This window comes from Streptopelia decaocto (assembly GCF_964273445.1).
Source record: "Streptopelia decaocto genome assembly, chromosome: 5".
Classification (NCBI taxonomy): Eukaryota; Metazoa; Chordata; class Aves; order Columbiformes; family Columbidae; genus Streptopelia; species Streptopelia decaocto.
In genome coordinates this window covers 24,850,653-24,868,062 of record NC_138659.1, presented here as the reverse complement: position 1 = coordinate 24,868,062, position 17,410 = coordinate 24,850,653, and the positions used below count along the sequence as shown (strand labels likewise).

General features: G+C 40.2%; 1 protein-coding gene across 2 annotated transcripts in view; it reads right to left on the bottom strand.

Annotated features, from left to right (window-relative positions):
* The window catches only part of TGFBR3 (transforming growth factor beta receptor 3), a 116,304-nt gene that overhangs the window by 35,472 nt on the left and 63,422 nt on the right, over positions 1-17,410 (bottom strand). For both annotated transcript variants that reach the window (XM_082054368.1, XM_082054369.1), the window contains exons 4-5: positions 13,656-13,793; positions 1,438-1,621 (exon numbers count right to left, since the gene is read on the bottom strand). In XM_082054368.1, coding sequence (XP_081910494.1) covers positions 1,438-1,621; positions 13,656-13,793 — 322 coding nt within the window. The remainder of the gene's footprint in view (positions 1-1,437; positions 1,622-13,655; positions 13,794-17,410) is intronic.

Here is a 17,410-nt window from a genome sequence, read left to right as displayed (position 1 = left end):
GGATAAAACCAATACAGGCGTGTTCTGATTTTGGGGGGCAAGCCTCACGCTTCAGGAAATCAAATGATCAGATACAGGTGGTTAGGAAAGAATCTCTTCTCCACAGGTTTTTGGGATTTTTTCAGCTATGCAGGAGTTTCTCTAGAAGTATTGCTGAAGTACTACTAAATGAGGCTGCTTCTGCTAGTAAATGCTCAGCCCACCAGTACTCATTGGATGTTCATGAAATGTTTTATTGATTTCTACTTTTCTCACCACTGGACTTCTCGAGAGACAACAATTAGTTTCAAAATATCTGGACCGCTAGCTGTAATACAAATGAGTTCCAGTTCGCTTTTACCAGCCTTTATCGTTGCTGCTTTTAGTTTAGCCTAAAGCTGGATGTTTTAGCCTGAACTTGGATGACTTTTTCAGGGAATGAAAAAAAAACAGTGAACTGCAGGCCGTTAGGTAAAGAACACTGACATCTTAAAACATTCCATACCTGTGATAAAGAAAATTTCACCACCAATCATGATCCTGCACAATAGAGGAAAGTCTGCTCTCCCTGCAAAGCTCCTTTTAATAACAATATATTTTCCAGAAAATGAACCTGATAGAGATAAATAAGGCATAAACTGTGCTAAACTGACTGCCTTGCTCCAAGAATGTAGTGAAGAGAAGAGCCGTGGCTCTCGTTTATGACCAGCTCAGGTGGAAGTCCCCTGCAGAAGACATGCTATGTGACCGGCAGCCAGCTCAGGGAAAGCATGAGCCAGGAGGTGCTGCAGAGGCTCACATTGCTAAGCTGTTCCAACACCGCTCAGCTACAGAGCTACAGCCCAAACCCCACCTTAATATGAGCCTGTGAAATCCCTGAAGAGCTGGAGTGCTCTCCCATCTGCCCTGGGCCACCTGATGAATTTGGCATGCGGCTCACAGGGACAGGAAATATTTCTCCATGGGATAAAAATACACAAGGACATCAGACTGAGGCAACTCATCTTGGTGAAGAAAGCAATTAATTCTTTGCCTAAAGTAGTATGGATCCTTATACATGTAAATACTGAAAAAAATGCAGCTCAGGTCTTTCTAGAAATTACCCCCTACCTCAGGTTCTCTACTTCTGTCCTTTAGATTAAAGCACCTAAACAATCACCATGAGTAGTTTATTCTTTTTAAAAGGTGAAGCTTTGACTCTGTAAGATTCTGGCCAATTATATCCACATTAATGAGCATAAAATTACGGCATCAGAATCCATTAAAAGTTGCCTATTTCCAAGGCCTGGTCTTTACACTTGCTCTTATTTGTCTGCCTTCCCCTTTCATATCACATCTCTTGCAAAATGACAGGTATGTTTAAAGATTAAAATAAAAGATATGAAATAATACTATGGCAAGACTTATTCTCAACATCTAGAAGCGCCTACCAGTTCTTTTGGTTTTGTTTTGTTTTACCTTCTCCTACTTTAATATAGATGTTTCTGGATATTTTGAGTTCAGTGAAAGATGTTACTGCTCCATATTCCTTCTGGGCCCACTGTAGCAGATGTTCATTTTTCTCAGGAAAAACCTTTTCTTCCGTTTCTGCTGACAAGGAGAAGTTTCCCTTCTCAAACTGAACAACGGAACCTAAAGACACCTGATGGGAACAAAAACATATTTTTAGTGTGGTACATTTATCTGCACAGACAGGCTGCATGTTTAAGCCACGTAATATGTCACACCGAAACACATTCACTGAAGGTGATTATGGCTTATTTCCAACAATGCCTAAACTTCATGGTTTTTAACATCTGCGTAACGATTCCTTTTCCAAAGATGGTTTTTAAAGTGCAGCACCCATCAGCCCGTGGCAGCTGAGGGAGGGCTCCGAAATGGGGCTGCTGCAGGCGCGGTGCAGGGCTGCCCGGGAGCTGAGCTGAGCTCAGGGGCCTGAAGACAAGCTCATCTAGGGGAACAGGAGAGAGTAAGAAGAAGATGGTTTGAGGAACCGAAGGCAGAGAAGGATGTGAAGCTCAATAAAACTGGGAACTACTGAAGTAACCCCAAAATCAGAAAAAGCAAGAGTCCAAAGCTCAGTGACAGATAAAAGGCAACAGAAACACAGAGTAAGGGAAGAGAAAGGCTAAGAGAAAGGGAAGGTATTTACTGTTGCTTTACATCCAGGAAGAGAAGAAATGCTTTATTGCATTATTTGCATGTTATAGCAGGATAATAGTTGTAAGTACCTCTCCCACCTTTTAAGCAACACACATCAATAGCAACTATTTAACAGAGGTTATCTGAAATCAGGTTCCAATTACAGAAATTAACTACCAGCAGTCACCCTGGAACTATAGCTCCCAGCACTATTTCAGGATGTTACGTGTCAGTTTGTTTAGCACCTACAAATATTTGTCCAAGTAGACACATAAATTACACCCTTTGGCACATGGAAGTTCTTCCTTGTGCTTCCAGCTATTACATTAGCATTTATTACACACATATCACATACTCTCCTCTAAGAGAAGGCCCATGTAATTCAGTGTTCAGTTTGACCAGACCTGTCAGAAAAAACAGCTTAGGAGTTCTTCTGCCAGAATAGTTTTCAAAGTTTAAACTAACATCTGTTTCAATTCTCAATGATCTGCCTTATTTGTTGTTTTTCATATGACTACCATAAAACACTTCCTTTAAATGGAAAACGTCTTTATTCAGTATAACACAGAATACACCATATTCTCTCAATACTCTCAGAGTTCTGAAATAAGAAAGCAAACTCTGCCATTAGAGTAAATGCCCCCAAACCTACAATACTACGAAAAGAGAGTAACACAGTTATCTTTAGAATGTATTTAGCAAATAGCATTCACTTTGTACTTTCACCACTCAGAAGCAGCTATACCATGGACTGATTTTATGGGACCTCTCTACAATGCTCCTAACACTTTAAATTTTACAGTGTACACAGGCTGGCGGGATGACACTGACACAGCACAGGCCCGGCCCCGCAGGGATTGCATCCAGAGCACCTCTTAGCAACCATGTCTTCATATCCAAGACATCTGGGACATCTTCACAGAGCTCCAGCCTAATCAGAAAAATCTCCCATGCATAAAAATTGCAGGTTTTAAGGACTTAACCTGTTATTATTTTGCAGGAATATTGAGTAGATGCTGGCACTCCACTTTCAGGAACAAACCTGCTTAAATACCTCAAAAATACTACAGTTTATCCAATAAGTACAGTAGTTGTCTTCCATTTACACTATTTCACAATGTTTCCAGTACTTTTTATAGTCAGTATCAGAGTAAGAAGTATCTGTGTTACCCTTTAAGACACCTGAGGTAAGTGTGAGAGAAAACATTCCTTTTAAATATTGGCCAAAGAAATGTATTACCTTGCAATAATGCATTTTCACTGTTTTTTTTGTTTAAGATTTAAGATATTTAAATGTCTGCTGGCACAACAGCTTTCTTCCTCAGAATACACTTGGGTTTCCACTTCTTACTAATTAAAACTTGAAAACCTTCTGCATCATCCTGCAGCAGGACAAATGTCTTCCTGCAAGACAGATCCTATCAATGAACCACAAAGGTACTGAGTCCTGGTAGGGAGGAACCAACAGACAGAAAGCAGAGCAACCAAAAAGTCTGGCAAAAGCATCCTCACTAGATGATCATACAGTAAACATCTTTAAATAAACATGAAGCTTATAATAATTTATTTTTTTAATCACATAGTAAAGTCTATTTGAAATGCTGGTTCCACCACCAGGTTTTAGAAAGGAGAGCAGGATTCTGCTGTGCCTGCCAATGTTGGGATTTTTACTACACGGGCCTAAGGCAAGGTTAAGTGAGCCAAGCACGTTATTTTTTCTGGAAAGAATTCAATAGACTCTTCCAAAAAAGGCAACCATCACTGTTTCAACACCTGCCTTGAACATTAACTACTTACACTTCAGAACAAACCAAAAGCAGCTCTCTCTAACGTACTTAGGATAAACCGGAGCATTAAAATCAAAGGATGTTTTAAATATTTGGGAATATATCAACTGTTTTTATCGGAGCGCTCATTACGCAGCCGACGGGGTGATTAAGAAACTGCTGTCATGTACGCTTTTATCTCCTCCCTTCATCTCCTTCAGTGGTTGCTTTCAGAGGCTGCAGAGTGGAAAAAGTGCCCCAGCTCTACTTTCTGTTGTTGTGGGGACATTAAAAGTGACTGCACCAGAAATATCCTCTGCCGCTGAATTCACCTATGTGCCGTGTCACAGTTCTGAGGCTAAATGAGGAAACTTCCAAGTCTGATGTGGAAAATCAGTTTGCAAGACCAAAAGATACTGGCCATGGCCACGAACCACAGCAAGGACTGCAGTTCAAAGGGCTCTTATGCAGACAGAAGAATCAAAGATCAAGTACAGTATCTTAAAAATTTGCTACCAAAACCTGAGTATTCTATCAAACAAAACATGTTTAGGAACATATTTTGATTACACACACTACTACCTTGCTGACTGTTGGGGAAAACAGGGACTGTAACTTTCTTTGCACTGTACAGAAGTGAGGAAGCATATGCCCCTCATGTTGGGGAGAAAAAAAAAAAAGACAACCACCTTTATATGCCCCTTAAGGAAACTTTCCAGTCTCTCAAAAACTGCCCTCTCAAGGCTGCCATGGTAGTCCAGGACATCAGCTACCTGAAGTGCCAAATGGCATAAGTTACTGTTCCCCAGACGGAACAACTCTCAGAACCAAGCCTGGGTCGTCTCAAATGTACACATGCTGAGCGTGAACACTGCACACACTCAAAATACAGTCTTCTGTTTCTTATTTTACCTATTTCCTTCTCTCCTTTTAAATGTTTATTGCTTTTTTTTTTTCCTTTGAACCTGATCCAAGTGGTATATTTACTTTGTTGGCTTTAAGACATTTTAAGTATTTAACACAGTTATAATTGAGAACTCCCAAGTAGGAAGCAAGTTCATAATTTAGCTTTGAGAGAGAGGTAGGCACCTTTAGGAGATGACTCAGAATACAAGTGATTTGTCCACAGTGTGAAATGATCCCTCCCCTCCCAGCAATAGCTACACCACTACCAACCAAGGCCCCTCCAGCACAAGTGACCAACAAAGCCACCCATAAAGCCAAGACTGAGGCAAATATACTAGCAGAAGAAAAGCAGCATCCTTCATATTTTTATCTGAGCTATACAGTATCAAACCTGTGGTGGAACATGTAGAAGAGGAGTAAATCTGCTCAGAAGAAAATTCAAAAATTTGAACCAGCTTTCAGAGCAGCCTACATGGGGTTCAGACTCAGTTGGTGGGTTTTGACAATGTACTTTGAAGTGCTTTGGCCTCTTACAGAGGAAAAGTAAAGTCATGTACGGAAAAGTATCAGGTATTGAGAAACTCAAAAATGTATCTTTTGTTGTTCATAAATCCCCATATGACATACAGTAATCACCAAGAGAACAATACTCTTCCGTAAGTGAGTAAGTAACATGCTGCTTTTGAAATGACGAGCAACGTTCGTGAATCATTTGTCAGCTTTGTCCCTACCAGCCACAAAAGTGTGATACTTTCAGGCAGTAGTAAAATTTCTGTTTTTCAGTTTAGTGTTCTCAAAACCATTTACAGTCATCACAAAATTCCACTGCCAGTTCTCACATTTTTTAAGACAAACAGGTAAAAAAGCAGCACTTTCTTAACAAGATTTTAGATTTTAATTCTTCTTCCTGGGAGATGCTCAGATTGCTAACAACCAAAGATCTTGATAGGAATTATGGCTGCTCAACACTTTCTTGGGATGAAAGCAGAACCTTGTAGGATCAGACTCTTGCATGTCTTTATGTATCTAGAAAGAAGATCCTGGGATTTTCCATCTACGCTGAAACTGTCTCAAAGCAAGTGCAACTTTCAAAACCCTCATGGAATAATTACTAGATCGATAAAAAGGAAACAAAAACACCTGTGTAAAGGGGAAATCTGTTCCCAAAGTTTAGGACTCAGCAGAGGTTTATTAATTGCACACAGGTAATTGTCCACACATCTCACATTAATCTAACAACATGTTAATAGACTCCAGGTAACTCGTTTGATCTGAACAAAATAAGGTAGCAGAAGCTTTTCCAGGGATTCTGTTTCAAGTTAGGTTCAGTTTGGTGGAAGAAGAGAAGAATTAAACCATATCTATGCAACTGCAGCCATAGTTTCCACTGGAATAAATGACTCAGTAACACAACCTGTTGTGATCTGTTATCTCCACATCTCTAACACCAACAGTCTGCCAAAATCAAAAGCCTGCTTCTGTAAACTTCCACTAGCTAAACCCCCTGTTCACTGAAGCAAGCAGAGGGAAGGAGCCGTGACCACACAGAAGGTTAAAGACCATCACAGATGCCTGTTCCAGGCCCTTCAGCCTCCTGCAAGATGGGACTGGGAACATACCTCGGCCACTAAACACCAGAATGTTGTTTCTTTCCTAGGTCTCGCAGCCTGGTTTAACTTAAAGCCCAAGTCTTCCTAATTATCAGCCTCCTTTGCTCTGAAAGTGACGGGCCTGGGCAGCAGCACTCAGACCTGGCCCATCCACAATTTCAACACAAAGTTTTGGTTGGAGCGGTGACCCATGAAGGCAGCCCACTCTTGAACAGAAAGATGGCCTACATCACCTGGGACAGGAGATCTACTATGACCTATGTGATACTCTTAGTAAACTAGGCTCCAAAAAAAAACGTGAGACTCGAAAATGCCATGAAAGGAGACACTAAGGCACAGAGACCTGCTGTCCTTCCTCTGAAATTTACTGGTAAGTTGGTATTTTTGAAATATTTCTGCCCAAATGAAAGTTCTAACAGTAGAAGCAGAGGACACCTACATATCATAAAATTTCCCTATTTTGGGACATCACACTACCACATATAGACCTTTTTTTTTTTTTTTACTATATGCTGCATATTTGTTTCATGTACTATGTCTTGCTTTCTAAGCCAGAAATATCCCTTCCCTTCTGTAACACTTTCGTGAAGCAACCTTTGAATCAAAAAGCCACCTAGATATTTAAAGATGCCTTGCTATGGTTATTGTACTCTTTAAATCCTTTTACTGAATGCAGACAATGCATCACTTTCAAACATGTATTTACCACCCTGTCATTTTCTGCCATCTGTACTTCCGACAAAATCCTTCCACTCTATTGCCAAGAACATAAGAACAAGCACCATACATAGCCTGAGGCCTCCCTGATATTGCTGGGAGTAAACCAGTTATATAGACTTCAGAAATGCAGGATTTTGCAGAGGGCTGAATCGGGCCATGAGACAAAGTCTCCAGGCAAATTTACTATTGTGAAAAGCATAATAAGGGTTACTGTTTACTAAACACTGCTTTTAATTACACACTTATCACATTTTTCAAAAGGCGAGGAAATGGTGTGGGGAGCAGGAGGGGGAATATGAACTCTGCCAAGTGAAAAAGGGCAACTACAGGATTGTTTCCAGCTCCTGAGCAGAAGAACCATGAAGATTTACAAAAAAAACCAAACCCAGGATTCTATGGAAATGTAAACGTCCTTTTAAATACCTCTTCACACTGTTACACAACACTGAAAATCTACTGCTTTTACTTTGAATAGTGAAAGGTCACTATTTAGACCAAATCTATCACTAGTCATGCATTTCCTATCCTTCCTCACTCTTCTCCTCGCAGAGCACTCTGTTCACATCTGGGTCTGTTTAACCAATGATTGGAAATTTAGCCTCCTGATTTCCCGTTAAATACTAGGCACAGGAAAACAAATAGCACTTGTTTTTCAGTGAGTTTTGTCAGTCATCCAAAATTTAGTGCAAACCATAGAACAGCCTGTGGTTTGGTGGCAGAGACCCAAAATATGTGAACCATATTTTCATGAAGTGAAAGGAATAAACCAGCTATTGGCTGAAGTAACGAGAACATTGCTTTTTTCTTCTTAGAAATACAGAAATGACTAATAATTAAACTCGTAATTCCATCACTTATTCTTCTTTAAAGCTTTTCTCTTCTCTTTTCAAATCTTAAGCCAAGAGCATGTGATCTGGTTTTCTATTTATCATTACTGCTGTTGCTTCCTCCATTTTACCAACTTAACACACACATTCAGTCCTATTAAAGGGGTTCTTGTGAGTAAGGTTATTTGCTTGCATAAGTGCTTTCTCACCCATAACTCTTACTCATTCAATTGCCTGAATAATTAACTCGGAGAAAGAGCTGAAACATCACATCTTAAATCAAATATTATATAACATTTCATACGTAGATATTTAAGGGGGGGTTGGATCTATTCTAACAGTGATTTCTGCCAGGAAATCACAAAGGATTGGGTCTCTTCTTTCATTGATTTAATTCTCACTACTTTCACTTGCCCAGTAAAGGCATTCCTAGGCTATAAAAGCAATTGAGAAAGTTATCAAATCTAAATGAAAAAATAATTTGCTGAGTAGCACCTATAAAACCCTCCTTATGGGCAGTTTCATAAAACTTCTGGTTTTCTGCCAAGGCAAGTTTGCAATAAACTGCTTTCAGAGAAGGAGAGAAATAATGACTTGATGTAAAGGGAGGAAATTATTTGTTATACGACAACTTAAAAATAAGTTGGTGGAAGAGGTATGGTAAGTTTTTTCTGCAAGATTGACCTGCAACAAGATCACAGGTATAAGCATTTTCTGCAGGTGTTGCCTAGCTCACATAAAATTGCAAACTGTCATAATCTAACCAGCCTAATCACCAGAGAAAATGTCCTTCACATTCCTCTCCTATTCCTCCTTTACGATATAATTTTGGCACTTATTTCCTACTAAAGAAAAAAAATATAGCACAGATGCTAAGCATTCCCCTTGCTGAATGAAGCAGAGCTTCCCAGCCATGCACTGCTCTTCTGAGTGATGAGAGTGGCTGATGGTCCAGCCCTGGGACACCTGAACAGAAGATGACCATTCCCAAATTGTTGTATTTTTGTGACATGTAAAAATATCCAATCAGACTAATACAACTAGATACACCAGTAATCAAAGTCAGGATTTTCACTCACTTAGGTCAGGCAGAGTTCATGCACTCACCCATTTCAGGTATTTTTGGATTGAAATGCCACAATACTTAGCTATATTTATTTTTAACATGTTGAGAATAAACTCAAGACTTGACTAAAATCACAATAATTTTCCCAGCACCACCTACTTAACCCATCAAGATATATATATAATGCACAGAGAATCTGAAAATAACCCTGTCTATGCTAAATGTATTGTTAACACCACACCATGCAGTTACCATATATTCACTTTTCTCTAACGCATACACAAATTTATGTCAGGTTTTTATCAAGATGCCGATTTTTTTAAAAAAAACTATTCACTAGTGTTTCCTCTAGTTTACAGATGGAGAAAGATGCCCTGAAAAGCAAAATTACAATACAATAAGCAAAATTACAATACAATACAAAAATTACAATACAATAAGTAAAGAACAACTCTCTTTAGCACCCATGCCCCCAGATGCCTTCCATTCCATGCCAGGAGTTTGGAAAAAAAGTCTTCAAAATATGACATTAAAAAAAATCCTGATGCTACCAGAACACACCCTTTGGTTTGGTTGAGGCATGTTATTTATTCCACTGTGAAGTTTAGCCACTAGCGGACGTTTTGTGAAAATGAACCTGCGAGCTGCCTCCATGAAGACAAAAGCACATGACAAGTCACTGTGCTGAGGGAAGCGATGTGCATCTGTCCTGGTTTTGTTAAAAACAAGTTTTCTCTTTTGGCGAATTTGCCTGTCAGCTAAAGCTTTCATATTAGCTGCATTTTCCTGGAAAACCAGATACATGTTTTGGTAAACACAGCAATGGAATGCGACATTATTGATAAACATGGATGCACCTCTTGCGAGAGGGGCCACGAGAAACAGGTGACCAAGAAACTGACCAACAGAGTATAACATCCCATTCACATGGATACTTCATATAGAAGTGGGATATCAAGAGTATCTCGGCCCTTTTTTCCTCCCTTTTCCTTATGACCGACATTAGGAGAGGACCTTGCTAGTCGTCCCTGCAAACTGAGGCCAGTGACAGACTGAATCCAGCTCCGGTTGGCTGCAGAGTCCAATCCAGGACTTTGGGTGCCAGCTCTGCAGTTGCTGGGACTTTCAAGATTGGTTTTGTATATTTTGTATTATTTTCTCTATTCTTATTAGTAGCATTAGTAAAACATTTTTCATTTTGCCAACTCTCTTCTCTCTGTCCTCCTTTCCCTCCCGATCGCCTGTCCTGAGTGGGAAGGGGGGAGAGGGAGGGGCTGAAGGGGGAAAGGAGGGGGTGAGGAGGTTAACAATACATCTGCCATGGTTTTATTGTCACCCTGCAATCAAAACCTCGACAGCATCACATGATAAAAACAAGTGTAAACCCACAAGTATATACCCAATTTACATTTTTATACTGAAAAATGTTTACCGAGAAAGTATTTTGTGATTCCCTCTATAACCCAAAGGCTGGATTTTCTCCCCCATTCATTTTAACTTCTGCCTAATAGATGACCAGGCCCAAGGCAAAAATCCAAGCTTGAGCGACATAAGAAGAAGTTAAGCTCCAGCCCAACTCAGCGGTACCATATATTCCTGGGTTTTTTTGACACATGCAGACACAAGCTTTAGATCTTTTCATCCTTTCCTTTAAATAAAGCAATCTGCAGTGTCTTAGCTTTAGTGGAAACTCAAACAATTAATTTACTTAGTGACAGTAGTAGCACGTGTTCCTAATGAGGACACTGAACATACAGCCCTAAATTAGCCTCTGCTCCAATATAAACATCATTTAAGCTCAGTGTACCTTCATTTCTCCACCTGTACAACGGTAATTACAGCACTTTACAGCGTGTTCTGACTCATTACCTGTTCATAGTCTGGAGAACATCTTGGATCTTCTAATACCATTAATAGGTAATTTTTATTTATTTATTCAAAATACACCTCCCTGTAACAGTTTAAGAAATTATGATGCTTTACAGGGAAAAAATAATAACTAGTAATAAAAAGAAAGCTAGGGCTTATTGGTTACATGATCTGTTAGCTACGAACTTTGAGCTGGCTCTAGGGATGTTGTCTTTATCAGCAGCAAGTCCCAGAATTTGCCATTTAAGCTTCTTTATGCTACCTACCCTTCTAACCAGGGATCAATCAATGAACCAGTGCAATTCATACTTTACATACAGTATATAAATAAAATTGTGAGTGAATGTTATTGTATGAAAAGTCTGAAGAAGAAGCCGGAAGGTCAATGACTGTCCTGCCCAAGGCTTCCATAGAGACAGACACAATAGTTATGACACTCCTACGGTATGCATGACACAGATTTCTGTTTCGAGCTTTGAATTCATGGACATCCAAAAAGGTTTTTTAAATCTGAAATCTTCAAAATACTCCATTTTCTGGCTTGGCTGTACATTTAAGGAGAATGAACACGACAGAGCTGCAGAAGTACATGGGTAAGCCAAGTATTTTCAAACAAGGGCCAAAGAAGCGAGCTCTGCACACCGCAGCCCTCAGAGCTGCTATTTACACTCCCAGGCTCAGCTCTCGGCACCAGAGGGCGGTGGCGGGGGGCAGGGAGCCGCTCCGCTCCCGGGCAGGAGCAGTGCGTCCATCTGCCCCACAGCTCACCTGGAAAAGGAAGCCCTGGTTGTGCAGAGGGCCGGGCTCCGCCAGGCCAGAGGCAGGCCCAGGGACTGCGAACTGGCACAGCCCAATGCAAACAGCTCCGCTGCACAACTAGAGCCCCTCCATTTCTTTTTGGCAAATTGCACTTCCGCAGCATTTCCCATGTTTTCTGTGCTGCTTGATTCTGTGCTCTTTTTTCAGAAAGCTATTGGGAAAACAATGCATTTGTCCTTGTGAGCGGAGTGGAACTGTGGAAAAGCAATGGCCAATCACCACAGTTTAAGATGTTCAGCCCAATCGTGAGTGCTGCTGCTCACATTTTCAAGCCTGTTTTTGTAACCAGGAGAGCTTGAAACAGTTTTCTGAGGCAAACATTTAGCTAACGGTACAGTTTTGGCAGCCATGGCCTTAGGCACATTCTTATTGTTCCTATGCCTTACCGCAGCCCAACAAGGCTGTGTGGAGGCCAGCCAAGCCACGCCAGCACAATTAGAGCGCAGAAAAGGGTGGCTCTGAGCAGGGAACCTCTTCGTTCCCAGAGGCAAGATGAGGGAAGAGGGAAAATCCTGGAGGAGAAGGAAGAGAAGGGAAGAGATAGCTGATATGAAATGGGAGTGATGATGTAGCAACTGTAGGAGGAGATCAAAACTAAACTGAAAGTAGGTCCAGGACTTGATTAACTGATGAAAGTGCTGTTTCTTTTGTCCAGGAGAGGAGTGAGGACTCTTATCATACTGTTGTTCATCATCTTGTTCCTCAGTCTTTTTCTGAGCAGACCTCAACTGTACTGGTTGCATTAATGACACATACCAGGAACGGTCAACAAGAAGATAATGGTCAAGTGTCTCTAACACAGTAATGAGAAAACCTAAGATTGTGAATACTTTAGAATACAAACAAGCCCAAGCCCTTTGTGCCAATCTGCATCACACTGACTGATGGAGTCCTTCAAAGTTCATAATATCAAGGGTACTCCTACTCTTGTATCCTGATGACAAGAAGAAAAACAATGCCAGAAAGCTTTTGGTCTCCAGCAAGTGACAGGACTCTTGGAACACTTAACCGTGTCACCACTGAGAGAGCAGTGTCCCTTCCCAGTGTGCCAATGCTGCAGCACTGTCCATCCTCCCCTCAAGCTGATGCACAGGGGCACCACTACTTTCCCATCGGGCATTGCAGAACCAGTCTTGCCTACCACTGTCAGCTGTGCTGGACAAGAAAAACCCTATAAGGATATAGCTAAGAATAATCAAGTTTAGTTCTGCAATTAGAGTTGAGCATAGTAAAAGCTGCAACTTTAATAAAGACAACTCGTGATTAGACATGATGTCACGCATTAAAAATTTAATCCAAACAACTTGTCTGTTTCACTACAAATAGCAAACTTCAATGTCCTGGCAAACTGTAAGGACATGATTTACAAATACTAGGTAATATTTGGATCCTACATTATAAGCAGTGCTCCAATCTTTCTGAGAAATAAAAATGACTTCATTCTGGGCTTAGCTCGGTCATTTTAATAGACCAAGCTTCAGCAGAGATATAAACCGTAATTGTACATATTGAGCTCAATACATACAGATTTTTGTTTTGGTCACAGACCACACAAATAGTGTCCACCCACAATACTTCCCATTGGTTTGAGGCTCTTTGCATTTTGGTAAAATTAAATTTCTAATCAGGACTGGCAATCTGTTATAACCTTGCAGCTTTTGGAACTGAAATGACTGCTAGTGTTAATAGCTACACGATATAGAGATTCTGAAAAAGCAGTTTTGCTTTCTTTTCCTTGAATTCACATAACAAGTAATTGGGTACTTTTCCCAAACTGCTTTGCCCTACCACCTAACTGTTCCCCAGAGCCCTACACTGAAACTTGACCTGCTGTTAACTTGGTTTTTTTCAATGTATGTTTGAAAACTTTCCAAACGAATGCTGTTAGCTCCATGACTTGTGTGACAGGTAGCTATGATATAGAGCAGGCCAGGGGACTGTGTATACTTACAAAGAAAACTCTTCGGATTCCAGGTGCCAGTCTTTCTGTTTTCAGCTTCCACACCAGCGGCAAAGGAGAATTGAGAAGGAACACCAGGGGCTTCTGGTGAATATGTACTGATGAAATTGGATTCAAATGTAACGTGACCTACAGAGAAATAGAGAAATACATTAATACTTCCTTATAAGTTGCAAAATCAAATCGGAATTTGGAACAATGAATCAAAGGTCATTTTTATATACATTATGGCTTTCAGCATTCGGACCTCTTGACTCAAGATTATAGACTAATCTACTTACAAAAAAATCCGTCAACAAAGCACAGATAATACAAAGAATGAAAGAGTTAACATTTGTGCTCTACACTTGCAAAGCACTGCTAAAGTGTTTAAGAAAACCTTGGCAAAAGCTGATGAAAAATAGCTTACGCAAAAGGTCAAACCACTAAGCTGTGAGTTGGAGAACAAGGAGATAAAGAGAATTGCAAAGCAAACTGATTTCTGGTTTCTAGAGGGTAACCTAGGCTGGCTTAAGACTACAAACCTCATTTGCTGATGCTATTAGGGCATAAATCTAACCTGCAAAACAAATAAAACTAAGCAAACAAAAACTAGGAGGAACAAATCCAGAAACACAAGCAAGCACTACACTAGCTCATGGAAGGAATTCCAACAGAAATTCTAACAGACATTAGGGCAAGAAAATGCCCATCTTCAGGAACTAAAAGCATATACGGGAAAATGATCTCAGGAACATGGACATCACAAAAGTGAGGCAACCTGTTAGAGGTGATTTATAAGCAACCAGTCTGTGGTTGCTGGAAGCCCCTCCTGCCCAGCTCCTCATATCCCAGTGCTGCCCTTCTAGAAACGGGCCAATGTAGGGCAAAACCCCAACCAAACACATGACAGAGAACAGCCTGTCAGTTTTTAGCACAAAACTTGTAATTGAAATCACAGTGGTTTTGCAGTACCTAATAAGCTTTTTAACAGCTAGCATCCTGCTTTACTGGAAAAAAGTTTTAGAGTGCAACGGAGGGATGATATATCACACAGGCTAAGCAGGCAAGCTGACGTCTCGCAACTGTGAGCAGCAGGTGGGTTCCCTGACAGAGTCACAGCTCTTTCTAGAAAAGGAGAGAGGGAGCAAACATGAACACAACCACCAACTTGAGTGGTGACACACAGAAATGAGCATGCAGGTGACTGAGAATCAATGTTGTCTCCTGCTAGAGAATTTGAAAGGAAACCTGAGACATGGAAGCCCCTACGTGTAATTTATTGCATTATTCTTACATAGTGGTTAAGCATCAGTTAGCTTACCATTAAAGTAAATGGCGGATTCATCTGGCAAACTAAAGCTAGAGACCAAACTGAATATTAGGTACCCATTGCTGTTAAAAATCTTTCCAAAAGAAAAAGGTAGTTAGGTTGCTTTATTTTATTATTTATCCCCTCCTGCCCCCGTCTCAAAGCAAAAAGCTCACCATCACTGATAAGTGCAAGTCAAACCCAGGTCTCAGTCTGACAGGCATCTGGAGGAGAGCAGAAAATACCTTTTTCTGCTACTTAAGAACTTGCGAAAAAGCCAACAAACAACTGGCTGCGTTACCATGCCAATCAGTAAGCAGATGCTCAAATGCAGATACTAGAAACTTCAAGGCCACTGAATGAATGTCTCAAGTTGCCGCAGTGGAACTTGAGCTGGATCAACCGCAATTGATCCAGCTCTGCCCTGAGGAAGGTTGGGCACCCACACCTTCCACCTTCCCCACTTGGCTCCTCCGGGCTGGAAGCCTCATTGTATTTATCCACTCCCCAAAAAACCCAAATTACTACAGATTACCACGTCTTTCAAAGACCCCATTTCTCTCCATTCTCTGCCTCAAAAGAAGAAAATACCTCATTTTAGGAAACTGCAGGTTGTTAGTGCTCTGAATGCTAACAGGATGACGGACTTCAAATGCCAAACAGCCATGATCTTAGCTACAAAAACTACTTTACAGTGTCAGGCTATAGAGCCAAAACAATTCTGTTAGCTGCAAATAAGAAAGAAGATAAAATTATTTGTTTTACGAGGCTCCCACTTTGTTGTTCTGTCTAGAAATTGAGAGGGTAAAAGTGGAAAGAAAAAGGCGTTTAGAACCGCCACTAAATTCATGGCTATTAAAAAGCTTTCATTAATTCTTGTGGTTTTTCAGCTGTAATCACCACTAATTAGTAATAAGCTGTTTAAACTCTTAAATACAATAACCTTGTCCTGGAGTTATATTTTGTTACAAAGCAATAAAAACACTGTAACCTAAGTTTACCAAAGTAGCAGTTATACCCTTTGCAGTCCTGATCTGGCAAATACGAGTTCAAATTTTACTCTGAAATTTTTTTCAGCTTCAAATGGCATAAAGCACATTCAGTTTTAAACTCTCTGAACTTCAAAGTGTCAAAGAGAAAATCTACTACACTAAATGGAGTAAATATTAAACACGTCCACTCTCATCACATGCATCCATAGCCACATTTTCACACCCAATGATAATTGGTCTGTTCTGATACTAAAGGAAGTAAAGACTAATGTAAATGTTGAAGTAATGAGCTATAATATAAGTTTATGTACTTAAATAACCAAGAATAGAAAAACAGTAAGAATTCGCTCACACTGGCTAATGGGGGCACTCAGCTTGGGTTTGCACGCCAGTTTTTTATTAGAATGTCAAGTCAATGCAAAGAAGGGCCTATCGGAAATTTTAAATGTTTTTGCTATTTAAAGCCTCTGGTATTTATTAAAAGCAGAAATTATAGAAGAAATATAACACACTCTGAAAACTTCATCTCAGAAACAGCAAGGCCAAGTCCTTTGGGTAAGAAGGAAATGGAGAAGTATCTCTGCTTCAGCTGATCTGAGGCAGGTTTATTCAAAGCCAACATCTATCAGACAAGACAGATGTTTTAGACTTCATGAAGATTCTTGCGTCTTGGTTTGATCACATGAGAGAGCGCAGAGAGCAGTCACACTACCTTAGTGAGAAAATCAGAGACTCTTTGCAACTGGATCTATGATCAGATTTCATAGCTGCTGTTCCTTTAGGCTTTGGAGATTAAATATGCATATAATACCCACATATGATTATTTCCATACATGCATGGAAATAATCAACAAAGTTTGAGCCCTATTCAGAAGTGGTGATATATCTATCCACGCCTTTGGCTGGAACTGTAGGATAAGTTATATCACATAATGGAATTTTCCTACATTTCTGCCTGAAAAGCGCAGACCGATCCTTAAGAAAAGCTACAGGACTTTAACACAAAATCATTTCATTTTTCATAAGTAAATTAAGTGTTCCTGTGAAAATTTTCAGAGTAAATGCAATTTTGCATTACTGAATTTCTCAGTTTGCTCATGAGTAGGACAGCAACAAAACACATAATGTGGAATTCATATTCCTAGCGTAAACTTGAGAAAGAATACAGCTAACGTGAGCATGCTTCTGCAGCAGCCTCTGTCACTATATTCCTTGGCGTATATATTCCCTGTCACTATATTTCTTGGCATACTTCTGAAAAAAAAAAAAAAAACATGGAGCTGCTCATAAAGTGCTCAGGGCCCTCGTGGCCGTTGTATTTTTCATAATGAACTTTTACTTCAGAGTTAGCGCTGATGAGGAGCAGCCGAGTAGCCTGGACCATACCCATTGACCACTCCCATTGAGAAGCCATACAAAATTAACAGACTCCTTGTGATATAACTACATCCCACCCTAATATC